Raw genomic sequence first — 19,989 nt, 5'->3', positions numbered from 1 at the left:
CATATGACTAAATTATTGATTGAGGCCCATTTCTACCTACTGATCCGACAAAAATGTTTCCTACCATCCCCACCAAACTTAGCATCAAAGGAAGGTCGTCTAAGAACTAACATCTACCATCTGTATAATCACGGTGACCTCGATAGACCAAAGAGCGTGAATCTAATCGATTCCGCTTACCCTTGTCCAGTGATAAAAAAAGAGATCCATCAACAATATTATAGTTTTGTATTATTTACTTTAAGGTCGTTGTGATGTTAATTCACATGTAATGCCACTTCCTCGTGGCATTGTGTTCCACCAAACATCGTTTGGCTTCTTCTTGAGAAAGAAAAAGGTTGCTGCTCATCCGCAGTCAAATACCCTATGCACTCACTCCACTGGCTCAAAAGTAATTGGTAAAAATCTACTGTCAACTGTCCTTACCAAGCCAAAATCTAACTATGCTTGAATTAAAGGAGCCAAACAAATCCATTCGGTGACAGTGTTTTACCTCACTGATGCCTTGTGGAAAAAATTCTCATCCGTTGTCTAGAAGTTGACATATCACTTCGAAAGGAACACCTGCAAGAACACTTCAGCCTTGAGCATTTACCTTTAGAAATGAATAATGCCAAAGGGAAAAGATATCTATGTTTCTGTAAGAGTGTCAGAGAGTGATCCACAACCTTGTTCAAAGCCCAAGGGATTTTCTTGCTGCGAGAAAAATTATAAAAAGAACGGGAGATGAGAGAAACATGATAATGTAAGGAAGGCCTTGTCGCAGTGTGCTCTCTTCCTGTTCCTCCTTTGTAGGACTGTAGTCATCATTATTCTCTACAAATGCATCAAAGTAGGTCTCATAACCTGTTTTCCGTAGAATCGACGATGAGCCTGACGCTTTCATCATTTCCATAGCCTGTGGAATATAGAATTCCATCGTCAACACTATTTGGTACTGATTGTCACTTTCAGTTTATACCACCAATTTGATCCAAACACCAGCGTGCTTTATATTTACAAGGACATATGATACTTGGAAATTTAGGAGTCTAGTGGAATTTTCACCTACTAATTGGTAAATTAGACTAAACAAATATTACTTTGTATCTCCAGTACCTGAAAGCTAAAAGCAAACTGCCTTGCTCTTTTGCTCACTTGAACATTCGGATGAGACTGAAGCTTCTCATACATTACTCTAGCCTCATTTGGCCTGTCAACATTTTAGACAGACGTTAAACGAGCTTAGTTTGTGTCCTACTCAGAAAAGTTTCGGTCAAAGTAATAATGATTAGACAGCTGGAAATGAAGGCCCACTTATGTCAATAAACCATATGTCAAGATATATGGTTTTAAGTATCGCCATTTAATGTATCTCAGAAGGCAGAAGTCAAAGTTAGTTAAGCTGGAGAAGGTTAAGGCAAAATTCCCAAAAGATGAACCAGCTAATGGATCATCAGAAGCATACTACATGAACATTTATTTCAAAGAAATATATAGTCATTATGAACAACCATACCTGCTCAATGAATCTTGACATATCGACCACTGCAAAGCAGCTTGTCCATGAAGTTCACTCTGCATTACCATTATTAAGATGATACGAAGAAGAAAAACAGAATTAGTGAAAAAATCATCGATATTGAATGATTATCCGTCAAAGTGGCCCCAATGCTACAAAATAAAGTACATATCGCAAACAATATATGTAGTCACTAGTACATCCTACCATGCATTCTATACTTTTTGCTGATAAGTATACAATGTCAGTTACAACACACAAACATAAACATACACAAAAGGTTACCTTCAGTATTGTACTTTTATGGATGCTATTCCATCACGAGGGGTTTTGTTATGTTGTCAGCACAACTCTACTGGGATGCACCTTGTTCTGGAAAAAACTCCTCAAAAATTGGCCTAGCTAATATGAAGCAGCAAGTATTGGCACGAATGCTTCAGCATAGCCCAATTTAATACAGCTGAATGTGGGACACCTTGTGTCGACCCAAACCATTGTAATTTCCAACTAATTTGGGACAGTTCGGTTTCTTGCTGTTGCGGCATGTGTTTTACAATTAAATCCACCAAGTATACATGAGTTCCTGTTCAGTAGTCTAATGAAGCAGCAGTATAACAACTAATTAGAATCTCTATGACCGACCAAACAATTTTGGCCAACCAGTGCTTTAGAAAATCTTAATTTATCACTAATATATATCTCCAAAAAAATAATGGATACTGACATTGACCAAAAATATCTATTGTCAAGATATAGTGATCACATGATAAAAATTTGATTGAACAAGTAGAAATAGTGGATATTGCACAAACTAAAAGCTGATGTTGCATCCTTTTTAAATGATTGCAGAAGACTACTTTAGAATTGTAAGGTAGAATGATATATTGCAGCCATAAACAAGCATATAAAGGTTCTTAGTTAACTAGTGTTACTGTAAATGCTGCAAAACTTCTCCATCAATTAATTTTATCGTATGCTTCAAGTAGGAGGTTCTTTAGCCAAGCCTTCTGGTTGGCCCAAGATCAGAAATCATGCCATTTTGTTGAGATTTAAATGCATATTTAAACATCAAATGTTTAATCCTATAATGTTTAGATCTGCAGAATGGCTGCTATTATTCAGATAGATGAAGACAATTGCACCTAAATTTATGCATTATGTCATGACAAACACAAACAATTTCTAAAAATAGGTTATATAGCTACAGATAAATTACCTGAAAAACCAAATCTTTCATAATCTTTTCATAAAAAGGCAATGCTTCCCGTAACCTTCCAAGATCCATCAATTTATCACCTTCCTTCAAAGCCTGGACATGAATAGCTTAGGAGTCACCATGGTTTTCAAGCAACAGCTGATGCAAGTTGATGTAATGTTCATGATATCATACTTTCTAGTAAAATGATGTGCATTATAATCAGTCAACTAGCATAACAGCATTTACATCAAGTTTCTGTTTCCATTAATTTTTCACAGAAAATAGAGCTGCAAGAGCCAGTCTCAAACATGCAAATGACATCAATTAGCATGGGAAATTGGTTATATATAAATCAAGTCGTCAAGTAACACCAAAATTCTCCAGTTAAAATGGTGAGATAACAAGATCTCATTGTAACCAAAACCAGTGAACAATTTTGCAATAAGCCACTTAAGTTTGTGACCTCCAATATGGAATCAAGTATCAGATAGTTATAGGTATATCATCCATATCTTACTAGCCAACAACTTACCTAGATCTGAAAGTGTCTCGAGACACTGTTTTGCTCAAACCCAAGCAAATGGCTTATTCTTTCGCTCCCTAGATCAATTTGGCCCAGAAACCTACCAAAGTAGTTTCAAGTTTAGGGCTAGTTATTTCATTAGGTTTAGAGCTGGGAGAACTCTCTTTCACAACACCTTTCTCCTCTCACCACCTGGCATCACCAGAGGCATGCTCTGACACAGAAGGATGAAAATCATTGACTTGTAACAAACAAGAAAAGTTATTTTAGCTGATATCATCTGGTTTCATAGTTTCTTCTTTATTTTTTGTCCTGTTCCAACAAAATATATATTATGAACATCTTTTCCTGCTCTAAACTGACCTGAGTGTCAGTCTCCCATAAGACCAATAAATACCAGGCCATACTAGATGGTACACCTGGTATTTAAAACCTTGCATAAGAGTAATAAAAATGTCAAGTACCATGTAATGAAAATTGTGCAGAGGAATTCATTTATGAGGAAAAATATATGCTAGTAAAGTGTTTTTGACATATACCTTCTCACATTCAGCTTTTGTTTTAGCATCAATCATCAAGCCCATCTTACTTTTGTAGGCTGCTAATAACTCCCTAGTGCGTTTTTCTTTAGCTGCTTTACCTTCGGCAGTTTCCAGCACCTCACCAGGTTTGATATTTCTTCCTCCACCAAACTAAACATCAAAAGAGAACAATATGAAAGGATATGGAATAAAATCTTTATAGGATATCAGGAAGTGGATCACGATGTGTAAATAGAAAACACTGTTTCTAATGAACAAAACACTATATTGTCTTAACAAATAGGATAAAATTTTTATCTGTGAGAGAGAGGGAGCAGAAGAATCAAGAGACAAACTACTTAAGAATTAGAATTGTTCTATGCATGGTTAAATCATGGGAGGAGCCCCTTTCCTTGTTTTCCTTTTGATAAAGAAGAGAAGGAAGAAAACCAACCATCAAAAGATGACTTCAATAGATAACAAGACCACACATCTACCACTTAACTCATAAATATGTCTTATGACTGTATAGTGTATGTACGTGTATGTACTAATACAACAGTAGTCATTACTCATTAGAATATGCTATTTCATCCATTTGCATTACCAGATGACATACCAAAATATATTAAAAGCAACAACTAGTATAAGTCTATCACTATCCTAAATGATTATATTAAGAAATCATTTTCCAATAAGAAATTGTAAAAAAAATTCTCCGGATAGAAAGATTTTCCTTGGTCCATTTCCGATCAACCTATGTAACAAGATTCTATGAAAAAGCTTGCCAGCATTATAAAAGTAGTTCACCTTTCCAGACAAATTGCTATTTACTAGCAAATAAGCATTATACAAAATATTTTAGTTTTTCACCAACAAGAAAAGGGGATGTATTGACAAAAAACTGTCAATAGATCCAGGAACTCTGACCTGTAGCATTTATTGACCATCTACTTTCTTGGGTCTCTGACATACATGCAAGCATTTTCCATGTCAGATCCTTTTGACTTTTAAGATCAGCTAATTCCCAGCAGTGAAGTGTGCTTCCTGTTAGATCCATTGGTTGCTAAGAACAAGACCCATCCATTTCTTAAAAACAACTCCTTCCCAAGACAAATTTCACATCAATGGTATCGACACTTATTTTTATTGTTTGCTCATCCAGAAGATCACCATGGTACACATAGGCAATGCTATCATCTCTTGTTTGGGTACAAACATGCCAAACTTGCTTGAAGCCAAGCCAAAACAAGCTCCAGTCCAGTTTTCTGCTCTAAAATGGCTGAAAATTGATCAGTTCCGGCTATTTAAGCCAAAACAAACCATGATTGCCACATTGGTAATAATTAGATAACAGGGGCTTCTCTTGCACTATGGTACATGCATCATGGATCACCGATCACCATATTATCACTGCATATACTACATGTTAAAATCTGCCAAAATAGCCTACTTATGGAAAACGTAGGAGGCATAGTAAAATAATGGTGCATGATGGCAGTATTGAAATTTGAACAATGTTGCACCCTTTCCTTTGCTAGCAGCTTTTAACTTGGTGAACATATCTGCAATAATGAAGAGAGGTCGAAAGCTCCTCGATCAATACCAAGAAGAGAGAGAACAGCAAGAGCTCGCCCTCTGGAGCTAGGACTTTCTAACTTGGACAAGACAAGCCCCATCCATCTTCTTGATGGCCGAGGAAGAGGATAAGATGCCCAAGTCGTTTGGCTTACACTTTCTCCAGGTCAGTCATCCTCAAGGTCACATTTAGAATGGTATTGGTAGTCCATTCCAAGTTAAAACATCATCCCTTCCCATCGTCGATGTGAACCTACCTGCACTTGCATCACATGTGGAAAAATAAACCTACCCCCAATCAACTGATATTGACACGTGGAGTTGGGAGCCATGCAGGATGTTAACATGGTAGGCCCATTGCACTCTACGAACTCAGTTGCCACATCAACCACCAAATCAAGATGGAATATTTTCTATAAATGCACAGATCCAGAGTATCTTCTCTAATGATTCAGTTATTACTATTCTAATGCTATAAAAGGAGGTTCCTTACACAGGAAAAGAAATCTTCAGTTCTTATGCTCTATTTCTCCACTTCATTCTAATACCCAACTTGAACGCTTTCTAACTTAGCATTAGAGGATCCCATCGAGCACATTCCCATGCCCCCTTTGTCTTGCGGGTTTACCAGATTAGTATACCCATCTCAGCATCCACACTGGACTCGTCCAGCTTAGTTCCATTCTGAAAGTCTGTGATGCATTCCATACAAGGAATTAATCACGTCGATTCCAATCACACCTTGATGGATGATCCAATTCAGACATCATCAGTAATTGAGCATTAAAAGTCTGTCACTCGGATATGGGTGGTGAGTACATATATGGATCGTAAGATCAAATTCAAGATATAGATACAGGATTGAGAAAAATTCAAATCCAAGATAGAAGTATAGGAATCTGTCTAGAAGACCCAAAACTGATTATATACAAATATTTATTTTCAAAATTATTGTATATTATTTTTAAAGCTAGTTTAAGATTGAGAAATGACATCTCTTCCAGCTCGTCTTTTCCTCTTTTCTCTTATCTTTCTCTTCCTAACCGGATTTATGTCCAGTCATGTGTTTGTATCCTTTGGGGGCATTCCCTTTTCATGCAACAATGCGGATTGGCCTAGGTAGACCGAGCACTAAAGAGTAAGCAGATGAGTTCCTATCATTACTCACTAATCATGTTACATTTACTATAACCTGCTTAAAGTGTACAATTACAGCTGGATAATATTATTGCAGACCAAATGACCACTGTAACATACATAGGTCTGTGAATTAGACTGATACCTACTCAAAATTTGGACTTACAAGTGTAAAAATAGAAATTGTAACTCAACAATTTAGGAAAGCTTCAAGATGATTTTTCCCACAAGTTAGTACTAATGCAGGAAACATATTACTAAAATTTAAGGCCTTAGCCAGTATCATGGGGTTAGAGAAGCATATCCATCTCCAAATTGTTTCACATATCTCACCTGGTCAAGTTACCTAATTTTAATGGGTGATCATTTTCTAATAATTGATTTCACAACCTAAATTGGTACAGCCACAAGTTACAATTACGTGAACAGTATTATAGCTTGCAACTAAGGAGTATTGGTGTACACATTGATCAACAACCAACGAAAGACAAGTATAGATAAATAGCATTAAGAGACACAAACTACTTAACTGGCAACTGAAGAGCACATGGACATTATACCGTCTTAGAAATGTTGTTGGGCCTTGGGAAGACTCCCCATGTAGAAACCTTGGGCTTATAAAATACCATGTTATCATCATTCTCTTCTGGATTCACAGTCACTGAAGGGGTTGACTCTCCAAACTTGCTGGGATCCCCAACAATAAGCTCCACTTCAGGCAAATCCCCTTCTGAAATTGGTTCTATAACCGGATTCAAGCCAGGTGGCCTTCCTCTATATGTTTTTTTCTCCGCAAAATCAAGCCCCAAAAAGTCAACACTAGATACTTTCAACTCTCTCTTCTTACTTTTCTCTTCAAGTAGCTCTCTTGAGTATGGTAAGCTCATCTTTTGTGGCCCTACCGATTGAAAGAGAAATATAAGTCCAGCAAATTAGCAGAACAATATCTGAGCTTTCTAAGAGTAAATCATTATACAATTCCTATGGCACTCTTGAGAATAAAATATTCTACTTTAAAATAACTAAGCCACAAAAAAAATTAGATAGACAGGAAAATTTCAAAAAAAAAAAAGAAAAAAAGAGACTCTTTCTTGAATCCAGTCCACAGTTCAGTCTTACAATGCACCCATCAGGAGAGACCGGGAAAGGTTTTCTCTTGTATAAGTTAAATCTTCAATTTAAATCTATCCTTTCACACTAGTTCCACAACAGTTAATTAGCCAAAGACATCAAGAGGTTGAGAAGTTCAGATTGGAAGTAAACAAATCTCTTTAAGGAAACATGTAGGTACAGTAGAAGAAAGATCAAAGTTGATTCTCACCAATTGCTTTTAATTTCCCGAAGAAAACAAAGAATTAAGAGAAACAAACCAAAACATCAAAATTCTCATATCGATGTCATTCGAACCATCAGAAGCGTAGAATCCATACCCGGAGCTCCTTTGCCCTTCTTGTACTCTTTAGCTCTCTCCATCGCGAGCTTCACCGCCGAGGGGACCTGGGGGGGAGAGTCATCACCAACCCCCTCGATTCCAGCACTGGGGCTGGGAGGAGGCTCGGGTTCCGCGATCGGGGCCGATTTCTTGTCTTTCTGGTAAGCTTTGGCTTTGGCGAAGGCGAGCTTCACGGGGTCGGGGGGCGCCCCCTCTTCTTGCGGGTTTTGGTCGGCGGAAGAGGCGCGGTTTGGCGTAAAGGAAGAGAAGGGCCTCGTCCGGAAGAGGAGGACGGCTGGCTTGGCCGAGGAAGAGTTGAGTTGGGTGGGAGCGAAAGCCCAAGCGGAGGGAGGGAAGGACGAAGAAGCCATCCGAGGCAGAGAGAGGTTTGGAGACCGGGTAGATCTTTTACATGTACTTATGTGGCTGTGCTAGACATGTTATGTCCATACACTAAGATGGTATACGTCGGATCGGATCCGCCATACAAATCCGAAACCTATAAGCTTACTAATCCGAAGTAAGGATTGGATCCACTATCGAAAAGACATCGAGAGACCCCATAAGAAATCGAGAGACATTTGCTGACGGAGTACCCAACAATGTGAAACAAATAGTATTAAACTAATAATAATAATAATAATAATAGAAAGTTTAAGGTCATCCGTACATGCGGGCTAATCTAATAAAGAAAAATTGTCGTCCGTACCCGTTTGTTTAATCCACTGCTATACCTGTCACGTGAGTAGAGGAAATAGTGGGTCCCAGGTTAGAACCGTTGCGGGAGCCACTTCTCCAGCGAATCATAAGTCAGAGTCGATTAGACCGCGGTGGAGGGATTGGGAACACATTTCCGAAAATAAAAGAAGCGAAAAATAACTGACGCGGTGGGGCCAATGCGTTTACGCTTCGTCACCGAAAAGCCGTTGCTTCGGACTAATCGGAGCCGGTGGTGGTTCGGGCACCCCATCATGGCTCTATAAAGCGATAACCCAAACTTCGCTTCGGTTCTACCCCAATCAAACCCCACCAATAATAACAGCTCTCTTTTGGTCCTCTTCTGACGACCCATCGAAGTCTTCGGATGTTTTGAGCAGTAGATCTGAAAAGGTAAACGATATATGTTATTTGAATCGGTGTGTTATATCCATGATTCAGCTGCAGTTATCTCTCGATCTGTCATAAAATCCAGAAGAATCGAGTGATCTGAATCATCGATCATTCTCTGTCGATGTGATCCCCCAATTTTGTGATAATTGTTGGGTCTGGACGATCTGATCTCGATGCTGCTTCTTCCATGAGGATGTGGTAGATCTTTGCATGTCTCTGAATTGATTTGTTTGTTGGGGGGACGTTGATTTGAACCCTGATATGGCCATCAGTTTTAGGGCAGATTCAGATAGATGGTGGCTTTGCCCTCGAAAATAAGATCCGGAAACTTAAACGCTGTTTTCTACCCTAGCTAGATTCGCCAATTATACTTCTCATTATCGAGTTCAAATTCTCGATTGACGCAACCAAATTTGTGCATCTTTTGATTTGAAATTTTGGAAGGGCAGCTTGGATTAAGTTTTTTTGCTGTTTGTTATGGTGGGCAAAATAGACCAAGATTGTCAAATTTCATTAGCTAGATTTTGTTGTCTATGGATCTTGTGGGTATGTGTCAATTACCTTAATGTTCTTCGTTTTCGACTGCTTTATTCAATTAGTTGATGGATTTTTATAGTCCTTAAAACCTAAAATCGAAGACCGGATCATTCATGTAGGTTCTTTTAGATCCCTTTTTTCTTGTTTTAGTGGTTGATATTGATCTTTTTGATGAATCTGAATGCTTTTCCAATCTCATGTTTGGCATCTATTATGCATTTTAGTTTTTCATCGTATTATGCATATTTTGATTAATGCAAAAACACTCTATTCTATGTTAGAATTTCTCAAGTCATTTGCTTGAGAGTTTCCAGAACTTGCTAGAGATCAATCGATTGTCTGCTATGTGAGCTCAAAAGGTTTTACTTGTAGGCTTAAGATGTTGCGTTCTCAGTCATAATTTCTTTTCCAATTGCTTCTAAATATAATAGCTGTATTGAGAATATATTTCCTACTTTGCAGCTTGACTCCATTTTCCAGTAGCAAAATCCTGTGTAGTCAGTTAAATTGTTTTGAAAAACATCAAATGTTATATTTCTCCTTTGACTTTTTTATTTTTGACTCAGCGTTTATTCAGTTGATCCATTTCTACATAATTTATTCATTAGTCCACAATAAACACCATAAGATAGAACTTATAGCATGGTAGCATTTTTTTTATATGATTTTTGGGTGCAGATTAGATTAAGTGTTGTTTGTTTGGTATTAGTAAATTGACATGATTATAACTTCATACTATCTAAGGTAACATGAGCTGCTTCGGCTGTTGTTTCTCCCTCCAAACTTTGATGATCTTAAACTTGGTCTCAGAGTATGAATGTATTGAATAATTGTACTGATAAAGAAGAAGGACCACAGCAGTTGAATTCATCCATTATTCATGTCGTCGGGAGAAATGAACAGATAATGTGCATAATTTCCCAAAACCTAGATTGCTTATGTTTGTTAGTATTTAGATCAATAACTAAAGGGTAGATGAAAAGGTATCGGCAAGCATGAAATGATTACAATGGCTTTATTTTGAGTGGCATCGTTGTCTAGAGAAGCATTTTTATTGTCCAGTAAGACCTTCTAGATTATCTAATTTCATCATGCTTGTAGTCAGAAAGGAAGCAACGACTGGGAGACAATGAGTACAATGGCAGCGTCATCGGGAGCAACTGGAAAATCGATGTTGAACCCCGATGCTCCACTCTTCATCCCGATGGCATTTCAACAAGTGGAAGATTTTTCAGCAGAGTGGTGGGAGTTGGTGAAGACCACCACATGGTTCCGTGAACATTGGCTCCATCAGCACCAAGATCAAGAAACCTTTGATGCTGCTGATGATGATGAGGATGTTATAAACCTGCTGCCAGACTCCTTTGATCTTGGCGTCGGTGATGAGTCATCCATTCTCGAGGCGGAGCATGATGATGCAGCTGGAGACCAAATTTCCATGGCCCTGAAGAAAGAAAGAATTGGTAACGGTAATTGACCGCATCTCATCCATAATGTGATAAATCATAAATGATCATGTCCGATAGCAGCTATTGTGTTCTTTTGGGACAGGTGTTCCGAGTGATGCAGAAGCAGTGGCAAGGAGCCTGGGCGTAGAATCTCCGAAGAATGGAAGTAGATCGATCTTGGAACCAACAAAGCATCGGGAGAAACCTGCGCAGCGCCTGAGCCCGAGGTGCGGCCCCCACCATGTCATCCAGCAGCCTCGTTGAGAGGCATTCGGTTGCCAGCCAGCCAGCCAGCCAGTGTGGGAAGCAACCTGTCCTGCTCTCTGTATAGAAGAACTTAAAAAGCAGCTGTTAGCTGTAGTGTTGTTTAGTTGCTAAGTGTTGGCAGTGGCACCAAACTCAAGTAAAAAATTGTGAAAAAGGTGTAGAAATGTAGTAAAGTTGACAAGAAGTTGTTGTGCAGCGCCGGGGTGTTTTCATAATGTTCCATGTATCCCTGTTAAATTAATTGCAGTGTGTGAATGATTCATGTTGCAATTGACCGAAGAATTAATTTTCAGAACCGGACCCTGCTAAGAATTTTTCTTTTATGGACAACTGAATGGAGGAGCACTCATAATGTACCCACCGGCACTGTTTTCACAAAATATAATGAATGTGAGTTTTAATTCATATCATCAACTTCAATCTTTTTTGTTTTCAAGATTTATTATTGGGTTCTTTTTATTCCTTACCCTGTGAGGATGATAATATGATCGACAACTATTTGTTAATGCTTAGAGATGGACATCCCGACATCACATGATTTATGCCTTGATATTATTTGATCGAAAATTCTGATGTCATGTGGTGGAAAACTTGGGCAGCAAAGCATATGATCAGGGTTACGTGATTGACATCTCGATATCATATAGCTAATATCTTGATGTCATGTGGTGGGCATCTATCTGGACATCACATGTCTAGTAGCACTCTAGCGCCATGAAATGAAATTGATATTATCTTCACAAAATATAATAAATTTATGTTTAATTCATATCAACAACGATATTCTTTTTTCTTTGATCAAGATTTGTTGGAGTTGATAATCAATCTATTTATGTCTTGCTATTTGGGGTCAATATCTACTTGCTATGTGGACAATACACTAATGTCACTCGATGGACACCTAGATACCACACGGTCAACACCCTTACACTATGTGGCCAAAACCTCAGTGTCACGTGGTGGATACTTGGGCACCACATGATCGATACTCTAGTGTTATGTTATCAAAATATCGATACCATATTATCACAAATAAAGCTATAAGCAAGATGCACGATGTAATGCTCGTATATGTCCGTATCTTTTAATTTTATTTATGCTTTGCAAAGCATATAGAGGATTTGTAATAGGCTTGGAAGTACCATTTTGATTGACTTTTATAGTCATTTCAAGCTTGTAAATGCAGGTTGTGTGCAGTTACCATGTAGAGGCAAAATTGCCTAGAAATAAGCCATCCAGGCAATCGTTTTGAGGGTTTTCTAGCTACGTAAAATGGTGCAGAATATCAGCCAACATAGCAACCAAGAGATATCCCGATGGCATATGGCTAGATGGCCTTTAGGGTAGTGTCTAGGGTTAGTTGGCTATCTTGCTCCATAATAGTATTATGTAGGCACTTGTGGAGACTTTTGATGACCACTTTGGATCCTTCGTCGCATGATCGTTCAGAGTTTACAAAGTCTATATTTGTAATTTACATTGTCTATCAAGTGTTTGTTGAAATGACTACTTATGGGATCCTGAGTTAAATGCTTCCTCTAACCCGTCTTCTTTTTTATAGGTCTTTAAGGGACCATATTAGGTTTTAGGAAGGTTGACTCTTTGTGGACGGGTATGCAAGGGTGTCGCACGAATTTAGCAAAACCAGCTAAGCCTATGACAAATGATATCAGATCGGGACAAGTATATTTAGAAACACTTAGCATGCAAACGTGGGGAACCTAACAAGGTTGCATTGAGGGCTACCAATACGCGCTATCATTTGAGGGAAACAGGCATTGAGATGTAGGGAAAGAAGACGCTCAAAGGAGTGGGCATCCAAGATCGACATTTAGATAAATAACTAACCCTTCACATGAGAGACACCATGAGGATAAACGAGCTAGGAAAAACACATAAAGCACAAAGGTTAGGATGTTTAAGTTTGAGCTATGGCTTGATGTTGGCAACCAAATTTAATGGTGCTTAAAGCAAGCGAGATGCTTGACAAAGGATGAGATTGTGCAATGAGGGATAGGTTGCATGATGATTGAAAGAGTTACGCAAAGCTGTTAGAGGTGAGAAGAATTGCTAACTTAAAGAATTCAGTACTCATGCAAGGGCTTGTATGTAGACGATGGACTGTCTATGATTATCCTAAGGAGATCAAGTACTCTAGTTCTCTCATTTACCCAACAAAGGAGCTTTAAATATATTTAAAGATCCTTTAAAAAAACATAATGGAAGACAATAGTCATCAAATTCTCATTAATGATGATCGATGCTACTAAGAGTAGACTATCTACTTTATTTCTCAACAGAATGTCAATCGAAAGTGGAAGTGATGTGAACTTACTTGAAGGCATCAACTAAGTGAAAGAGAAATCGATGGGTAAATTTTATAAAGGAAAGACTATAAAAACTTCAAAGTCTATAAGGCGATGCTCATTAAAGTTCTAATAAGCATCTACCCAATTCAAGTGGTGTGATACAGTTAAGAGACTAGTGAATAACAAAGAATATTTTTTTTCTCATCTGAAGGATTCGTAGGAACCAATAAAGATTAACATAACCCCACTAACCTCATACCAGAGTCAGAGTCATTGGCAAGTTGAAGTAACATAGTGGATTAAAGTTCGACTACTCAACAACAACAACATAAAGCAATTGAGAGCCAAGAGGCATATTGCAAGTAGAGCAGAAGATAAAAGATTTAGTAAAAGCAAAGAGATGTAGCGTATGTAAAGGCTTCGATAAGGATATCAAATGAATAAGTGGGGGAGAATGTCAAAGCTGTAAATATGGTGTTTGATGTAATGCTCGTGCATGTTTGTTTCTTTTAGTTTTGTTCATACTTTACACTACATGTAGAGAGCTTACAATAGGCTTGGTAATCCCATTTTGGTTAGTTTTTGTGGTTGTTTCAGACTTGTAAACGCAAGTTGTGTAAAGTCATTGTGTAGAGGCAAAACTATTTAGAAACAAACCATCCAAATAGCCATTTGGGGGGTTTTTTAGCTCTTCAAAGTGGTACAGAGTGTAAGCTAACATAGTATTTAGGAGCTACCCAGGTGGCACATGGCTGGATAGGTTTTTAGGATAGTGTTTAAGGTGGTTCGCTACCTTATTCCATAGTAGTATCATATGGCCACTTGTGGGGACTTTTGACTGTGGCTAACCACCTTGGACCCTCTGTCATGCGATCGTTCAGAGCTTACGAAGTTTATACTTATAATTTATATTGCGTATGAAGTGTTCACTGAATTGATTGCTTGTGGAATCCCAAGTTAAATGCTTCATCTAACACGTCCTCTCTTTTATATGTCTTTAAAGGATCATAGGAGGTTGATCATTTATAAACGAATATGTAAGGGTACCACACGACTTAGGTAAAACCAACTAAGTCCACGACAATATGGTAAACACATTGGCATCACATAGCTGACATCCTAATACTACACACCTCAAGATCACGTGGTCACCACCCTAATGACATGTTACTAACACCTTGACACCACATGAGTAACATTCCTTAAACATTACAATCGTTGCATGTTCTCGAGATTTGACACAATGCAATCTCACCCAAAACCATAAAAGATGTGTAATCATCTCCGACGGTAAGACGCATCTTTGACCATAATGATCCTAAAATCTCACTATAAAAGGCCCACTAGTTGCGTTCCCCAAGTCCCTAAAACTCTTAAAACTCTATAACATTCAATTTTTTTAAGGAGTTGACATTTGGTCGATAACTCATATTTCAGACTAACTTAAGTATGGGTTCAACATTTCTTGACACTGGTTTGAGACGAGTACCAAATATGACTCAACATTTGGCTGACACAACTCACAATTAAGATTAACTTACACATCACATCTTGACCTAATTTAATTTTTGTTGGGTTCGACACATCCTAAATTGGGTGGGTTGAACAATTCCTGATATTAGTCTAAAACAAAGCACAAAATAGGACCTCCATTAACCCTAAATAGACAGTCCAGATTAGAATCTTGATTGGCTTCAAATTCACAACCCAGTAGAACAACCAGATGCTGCATTAAAAACTGGCGTCGATAATAAGTCTTTTTATTCCTTCACGTGCCATCACACAGCAAGTATAACAATCCATACGAAGGTAACTCGAGCCAACCCACACTCAGATAAATTAATCCAAATGTGGATGCGTCGAGTTAAATAAGAGTCCAAACCCGACAACTGGTCGAGTTTGGCTAAGACTGAAGCCTCAAAGAACATCCACATATCTAACAGTAAAACTGCAACAGCATAGCCACAAATAGATCTCTCTCCATCAAGCTAAACAATTTTGCATCCTTTTAATCAGAGAACATAGCATTCATGTTCAACCAAACAGACCACATTATGAGGATGAAGCATCAGCTAAAGAGGCCAATAAATAAGTTTGAAGACAAGTGAAGCAAGAAAAAGATTGACTTGTTTGGCATGGACAGTAAGATACAAGTTCTTCAAGGAGAATCCAACAAAAGCAACTTACTAAAGAGTTGCTGATGCAGATTTCTTGAACCCTCCATGTGTTTGGATTATGGTGATGCTTTTGGAACCCCATTAGACAGGAAACGTGGCTGGAGTACAATCCTTTTTTCGTGTGTAGCACATCAAGTATCGAATCAAGAATGCCCGGTGACTCGTGTTACCCGCTCAAAGAAAACACGACACATGGCTGTGCTAAATATCATGTCCTCCTTCATCCAATCCAAAGCTACCCTCTCCAGTGTCCCCAGTGAAGAAACACGATACATCAACTCACCTTCTCCACCATCACGTGGCATCCATGTTAAGCTAAAACTGTAACCTGCAAACAGTTAGACCAAATCAGTAATAAGTCAGCCCCACAGGCAATATTCCAGATTATATAAAACAATATAGTCAAAATATTAGAATTTCATGGGTGAAAATCACTAGCACACCCTTACAATAATATTCTGTTTATCATGATAAAGTAAAGATAACCAAGAAAATCAAAGATCACAAACAATTCACTATCATCAGAATACAAGGCAAGAGGCATATATCAAATAACCAAGGCGCAAGCTTTTATGACATCAGCGTATGCAGAGTGATGTTAGCTTCTATAAGTTACAAGAATCATCATTAACAAACACATCCTTATGTCTAACAACTGTCAGATAACAAGCGGCATAAACTCCAATACGTAAATTTTAAATTAAATAATCACCATTTACATTGACAAACTCCCCATGACTATGGTTTTTTGTATTAATTATCATATAAAAACATTTTTTAATAACTTCGTATAAGCTTTGGATTCATATAAGATAAGGTCAGATCATGTATGTTATTACACTCATTAAAAGTTAGTGCAAGCACAAACCAAGTTTTTTTTTCTCTTGAACTGATCCGGTCCAACTATTTCAATGGGTAAAATGTGGGCTACTTTTCCAAGGCATTTTGGTCTGCCCCTGAAATTAGGGACACTCTGTGGGAAATATATAAACAAGGGACACAATCTCAGAAAAAACTAATTTTTTGTGAACAACTAAGTCAAGGAAATATTACCACTCATTTTGTGAACAACTAAAAGACAAAGACTTTCAGTTTGACTATTGACAGAAAAATCCATGCCAACCAAGAGCTTCATAAGAGTCTGGAAAACGCAATTGCAGCAATCTTCTGAAGCATCACCTGCAAAGTAGAATAAAACTATAGCAAAATGCTTCAAGAAAATCCAACAGCAAGTTATATCCGCCGATACATACTTGAACTGCCCATGTTTCTTCTGCAACAATCTGGCTGAAAATATCCAAACCAAGAATTAATGAGATGCAAAAAACTGATTCCAAAATCAAACTATTCAACCTTAAATTTACAAACGTGAGAAGAAATGATGGTGTAGACCAATAGCATTTACTCACCACCTTAGTCTCTACTTTGTGGCTATCATAGGTAAGGGTAGCTGCTTCTTTATTTTGAATGGGGCTGATTTCCTCACATAAGTCTGGTGTTTTCTGTCTTGGTAAGCTCTTAGGTATTTCTGTGGACATTACTCCAGCTATTGAACAAGGTGATGACATCAGTGATTTGTCACTTGTGTCATTTTTCCTCAATAAAAGATTCTGGAGTCTTCCAACTTCATCAGAGAGCTCTTTGGCTGTGAATAAAATTTACATTTTTTAATCATAAATGTCAAACTCTGAGAGTGAGTGGGGGTGGGGGAAATAAGAACTTTCCATGTCACAATCATATGTAAAATATATATCACAGTAAAAAGCAAAGAGAGTTCCTTATAGTTCCTTGACAAAACATTGACATACACAATCATGATGATTCCAAGATATGAAGTTGATTGCCAAGTAAGGAAATTGCAACAAACATGAAGGTCAAGAGTACAATGGTTATATCTGTTAAACCACAAACACATTGATCTGTGGTGCACAGTAGTTACATTGTAGCAGTTAGCTATGATGTTGATTATTGTGGATAGTAATGGAGTTTAGTCAGACTGGGAGTTCAAATTTCTCATATTTGACAACATACACAAGGGAAAACTGAAAAAATCCAACGCTGTGCAAGTATCAACTAAGCACTAAAAAGGTTCAACAAGGACAACCTTAGAAAGTGCATTAATTAAAGAGTAGAAGAACCATCAAATTCCAGAAGATAAACAAATGCAGAATGAGAACTTCAACTATGATAAAGTTCAAAAGCCATTAATATAAATCTAATTTATATACTAGTCCACAGTTTCATGTCAGTTGGTCTAAAAGGTGTATGTTCCTCATGTTTTTTCTCCTTTTCATTTCCTTTAGGTGGTCCAATTGCTCATAGTATTTCATCAAGGCATGTAAGCCATGTCAACTCTCGAGAATCACCTTTAACAGAGTTTTGGCATATATAAAGCAACCAATCTGCAAGTGATTCAAGTTTGGGAGCTGAGGCGAAAGCACGAAGGCATTGAATTCATCAATAAGAGTGCCCAGAAGTTGCAGAAACTTTTTCAGTTATACATCTAGGAAATAATTTGAGAGTCATATAACTAGGTTTCACAACCACAAAGGAGTTCCCAAGATGCATTCAAATCAACTGTGCCAGTGCTGACAAGGCAAAAAAAATTGGGTCAGTACATTTATAATAGTAGTAGTAGAATGTACTTGCCTTGGAGCATGACAAGACATATTTTTCTTTAAAAAGCATGGTTCTTTTCTTAAATTCATAGCGAAGGTCCAAGCTAAAAACATAAAGTTTCAACCATCTCGCCAATAGAAGACACATTGTATCCAAACACTGTAGATTGGAATATGAGAAAAATCAACCAATTAAATCTGTTGTCAAAATATTTAGTGTTGTCCAATATTGATTCAGTGCAGGGAGTAGTCACCTTAAAAAAAGTTTTGATGCACCAGAATTTATCCTAGCATGGTTGGTTAAAAGTCAACAATGTAAGTAAAAAATTATCAGAGTTCAAAATAGAAAAAACAGATTTTTCTCTCACATTTCTGGCTCTCTTCAAGCAGTGACTTTTCACAGTTAGCATATTGTTCCTGAAAGGAATACCTGCAATCAGATTAACACAATTTCAATACTTTCCAGCTTACTTGATAAGAAAGACTTCTTCCATCACTTATAATTCACAGTCAATTAGTCTTACAATTCAGCTCGGAGCCGTTCATTTGCATTCTTCATCTCTTCTATTAAGTCCTCCATAGCTACAAGAAACACAAATGTCAAACCAACATGGTGCACATATGACCAAAGATTTCCGAGCAAGTTTAACGAATATACCAGACTGATAACTCCTCAGGTCAGTATCTCTTTTACGGTTCCACTCCTCCTCCTCAAAGAACTTTCTTTTCTGAGAAAAGTGAGCTCAAATCACAAAACGAAACGAAGTGTAAGGTGCCCTAGGGTGCCCAAACGAAAGATGAGTGGGGAAAGGGAAAGAAGTACCTTCAGATTCTTGTATTTTTCATACAGTTTGGTGTTGAGCGGCTCCATCTGGTCCGGAATCGAAATATCCAGACCACCTAATACTTCGTGCCTGAGATGTAACGGAGAGAAAGATATCTAAGATGCCATGATCGCACCAAATCTGAGACCAGATCGAGCCGGGTGAGGAGAGAGGAGAGAGAAAACGGAGAAAGATGACCCTAGATCGTTGGAGAAATCAGAGGAGCCGGACGATTAGGGTTTTGGGGGGCGAGGGAACAGGATGGGGAAATAGAGAGAGAGAGAGAGAGAGAGAGAGAGAGAGAGAGAGAGACTAAAGGAAGCTAGGCGGGAAGACGCCAAGCGGAAGAACCTTTCTATATCGCTCGATCGCGTTTGATGGGCGGTGGCGGGGTTACTATCGCGGAGGCCCGACTTGTTTCCGGCCCTATTGGAGTAAAATTAGGGTTCCGAATGAATCGAACCACTCATCGGCAATTTAGTGTTCCTCTCGTTAAGAGTCTCGTTTGAGCAATTAATGAATTATTCTTGTATCATATTAATATCAAAGTTAAAATTAGAAGATTATTTTATTGAGATATATCCTCGGAGATTAAACATGGATTGTTCGATAGAAACCTCAATTTCTCCATCTCTTCCTGCCCTTTAGTGCAATTTCTTTTTTCTTTCTTTTGCTACAAGGATACAATTGAATGGAAATTTTATATTAATATGACCTGTAAAAGAATCAATTAATTCTTCTTGTCCTACTTGATGGATGAAGGATTGTAATAGGCTACTAATGATTTTGAAGAATAAGAAAATATATGA

The 19,989-nt window shown here is 37.9% G+C and overlaps 3 protein-coding genes across 6 annotated transcripts; 1 reads left to right on the top strand and 2 right to left on the bottom strand.

Moving 5' to 3' along the window:
- Window positions 1-205: 205 nt before the first annotated feature.
- On the bottom strand, window positions 206-8,304 carry LOC103995934 (uncharacterized). Its single transcript, XM_009416682.3, has 8 exons — window positions 7,889-8,304; window positions 7,019-7,356; window positions 3,762-3,914; window positions 2,718-2,810; window positions 1,499-1,557; window positions 1,099-1,192; window positions 669-898; window positions 206-564 (listed from the first exon to the last, which is right to left on the bottom strand). Exons 1-7 carry the CDS (start codon window positions 8,259-8,261, stop codon window positions 674-676), a joined length of 1,335 nt encoding a protein of 444 aa, XP_009414957.2. The 5' UTR covers window positions 8,262-8,304; the 3' UTR covers window positions 206-564; window positions 669-673.
- Window positions 8,305-8,832: 528 nt separating this feature from the next.
- Window positions 8,833-11,522, top strand: LOC103995935 (protein EARLY RESPONSIVE TO DEHYDRATION 15). 4 transcript variants are annotated; one of them, XM_009416685.3, is made up of 3 exons: window positions 8,833-9,000; window positions 10,639-11,006; window positions 11,089-11,522. In XM_009416685.3, the coding sequence occupies exons 2-3, from the start codon at window positions 10,667-10,669 to the stop codon at window positions 11,247-11,249; spliced, it is 501 nt and encodes a 166-aa protein (XP_009414960.2). In that variant the 5' UTR covers window positions 8,833-9,000; window positions 10,639-10,666; the 3' UTR covers window positions 11,250-11,522. The 4 variants fall into 4 exon arrangements, with proteins under 4 accessions (XP_009414960.2, XP_009414961.2, XP_009414959.2 ...); XM_009416686.3 differs by having other exon boundaries at window positions 8,855-9,000; window positions 10,643-11,006; XM_009416684.3 differs by lacking the exon at window positions 8,833-9,000 and adding an exon at window positions 9,040-9,198 and having other exon boundaries at window positions 10,639-11,000.
- Window positions 11,523-15,544: 4,022 nt separating this feature from the next.
- On the bottom strand, window positions 15,545-19,365 carry LOC135588527 (uncharacterized). The gene is made up of 8 exons (XM_065080700.1): window positions 19,180-19,365; window positions 19,015-19,084; window positions 18,881-18,938; window positions 18,725-18,786; window positions 17,148-17,383; window positions 16,992-17,025; window positions 16,792-16,917; window positions 15,545-16,066 (listed from the first exon to the last, which is right to left on the bottom strand). The coding sequence occupies exons 1-8, from the start codon at window positions 19,225-19,227 to the stop codon at window positions 15,882-15,884; spliced, it is 819 nt and encodes a 272-aa protein (XP_064936772.1). The 5' UTR covers window positions 19,228-19,365; the 3' UTR covers window positions 15,545-15,881.
- Between the last annotated feature and the right edge of the window lie 624 nt (window positions 19,366-19,989).

This window comes from Musa acuminata, chromosome BXJ1-8 (genome assembly GCF_036884655.1).
Source record: "Musa acuminata AAA Group cultivar baxijiao chromosome BXJ1-8, Cavendish_Baxijiao_AAA, whole genome shotgun sequence".
Classification (NCBI taxonomy): domain Eukaryota; kingdom Viridiplantae; phylum Streptophyta; class Magnoliopsida; order Zingiberales; family Musaceae; genus Musa; species Musa acuminata.
Note: the sequence above shows the minus strand (reverse complement) of the source record. Positions and strands in the feature narration are given on the sequence as shown.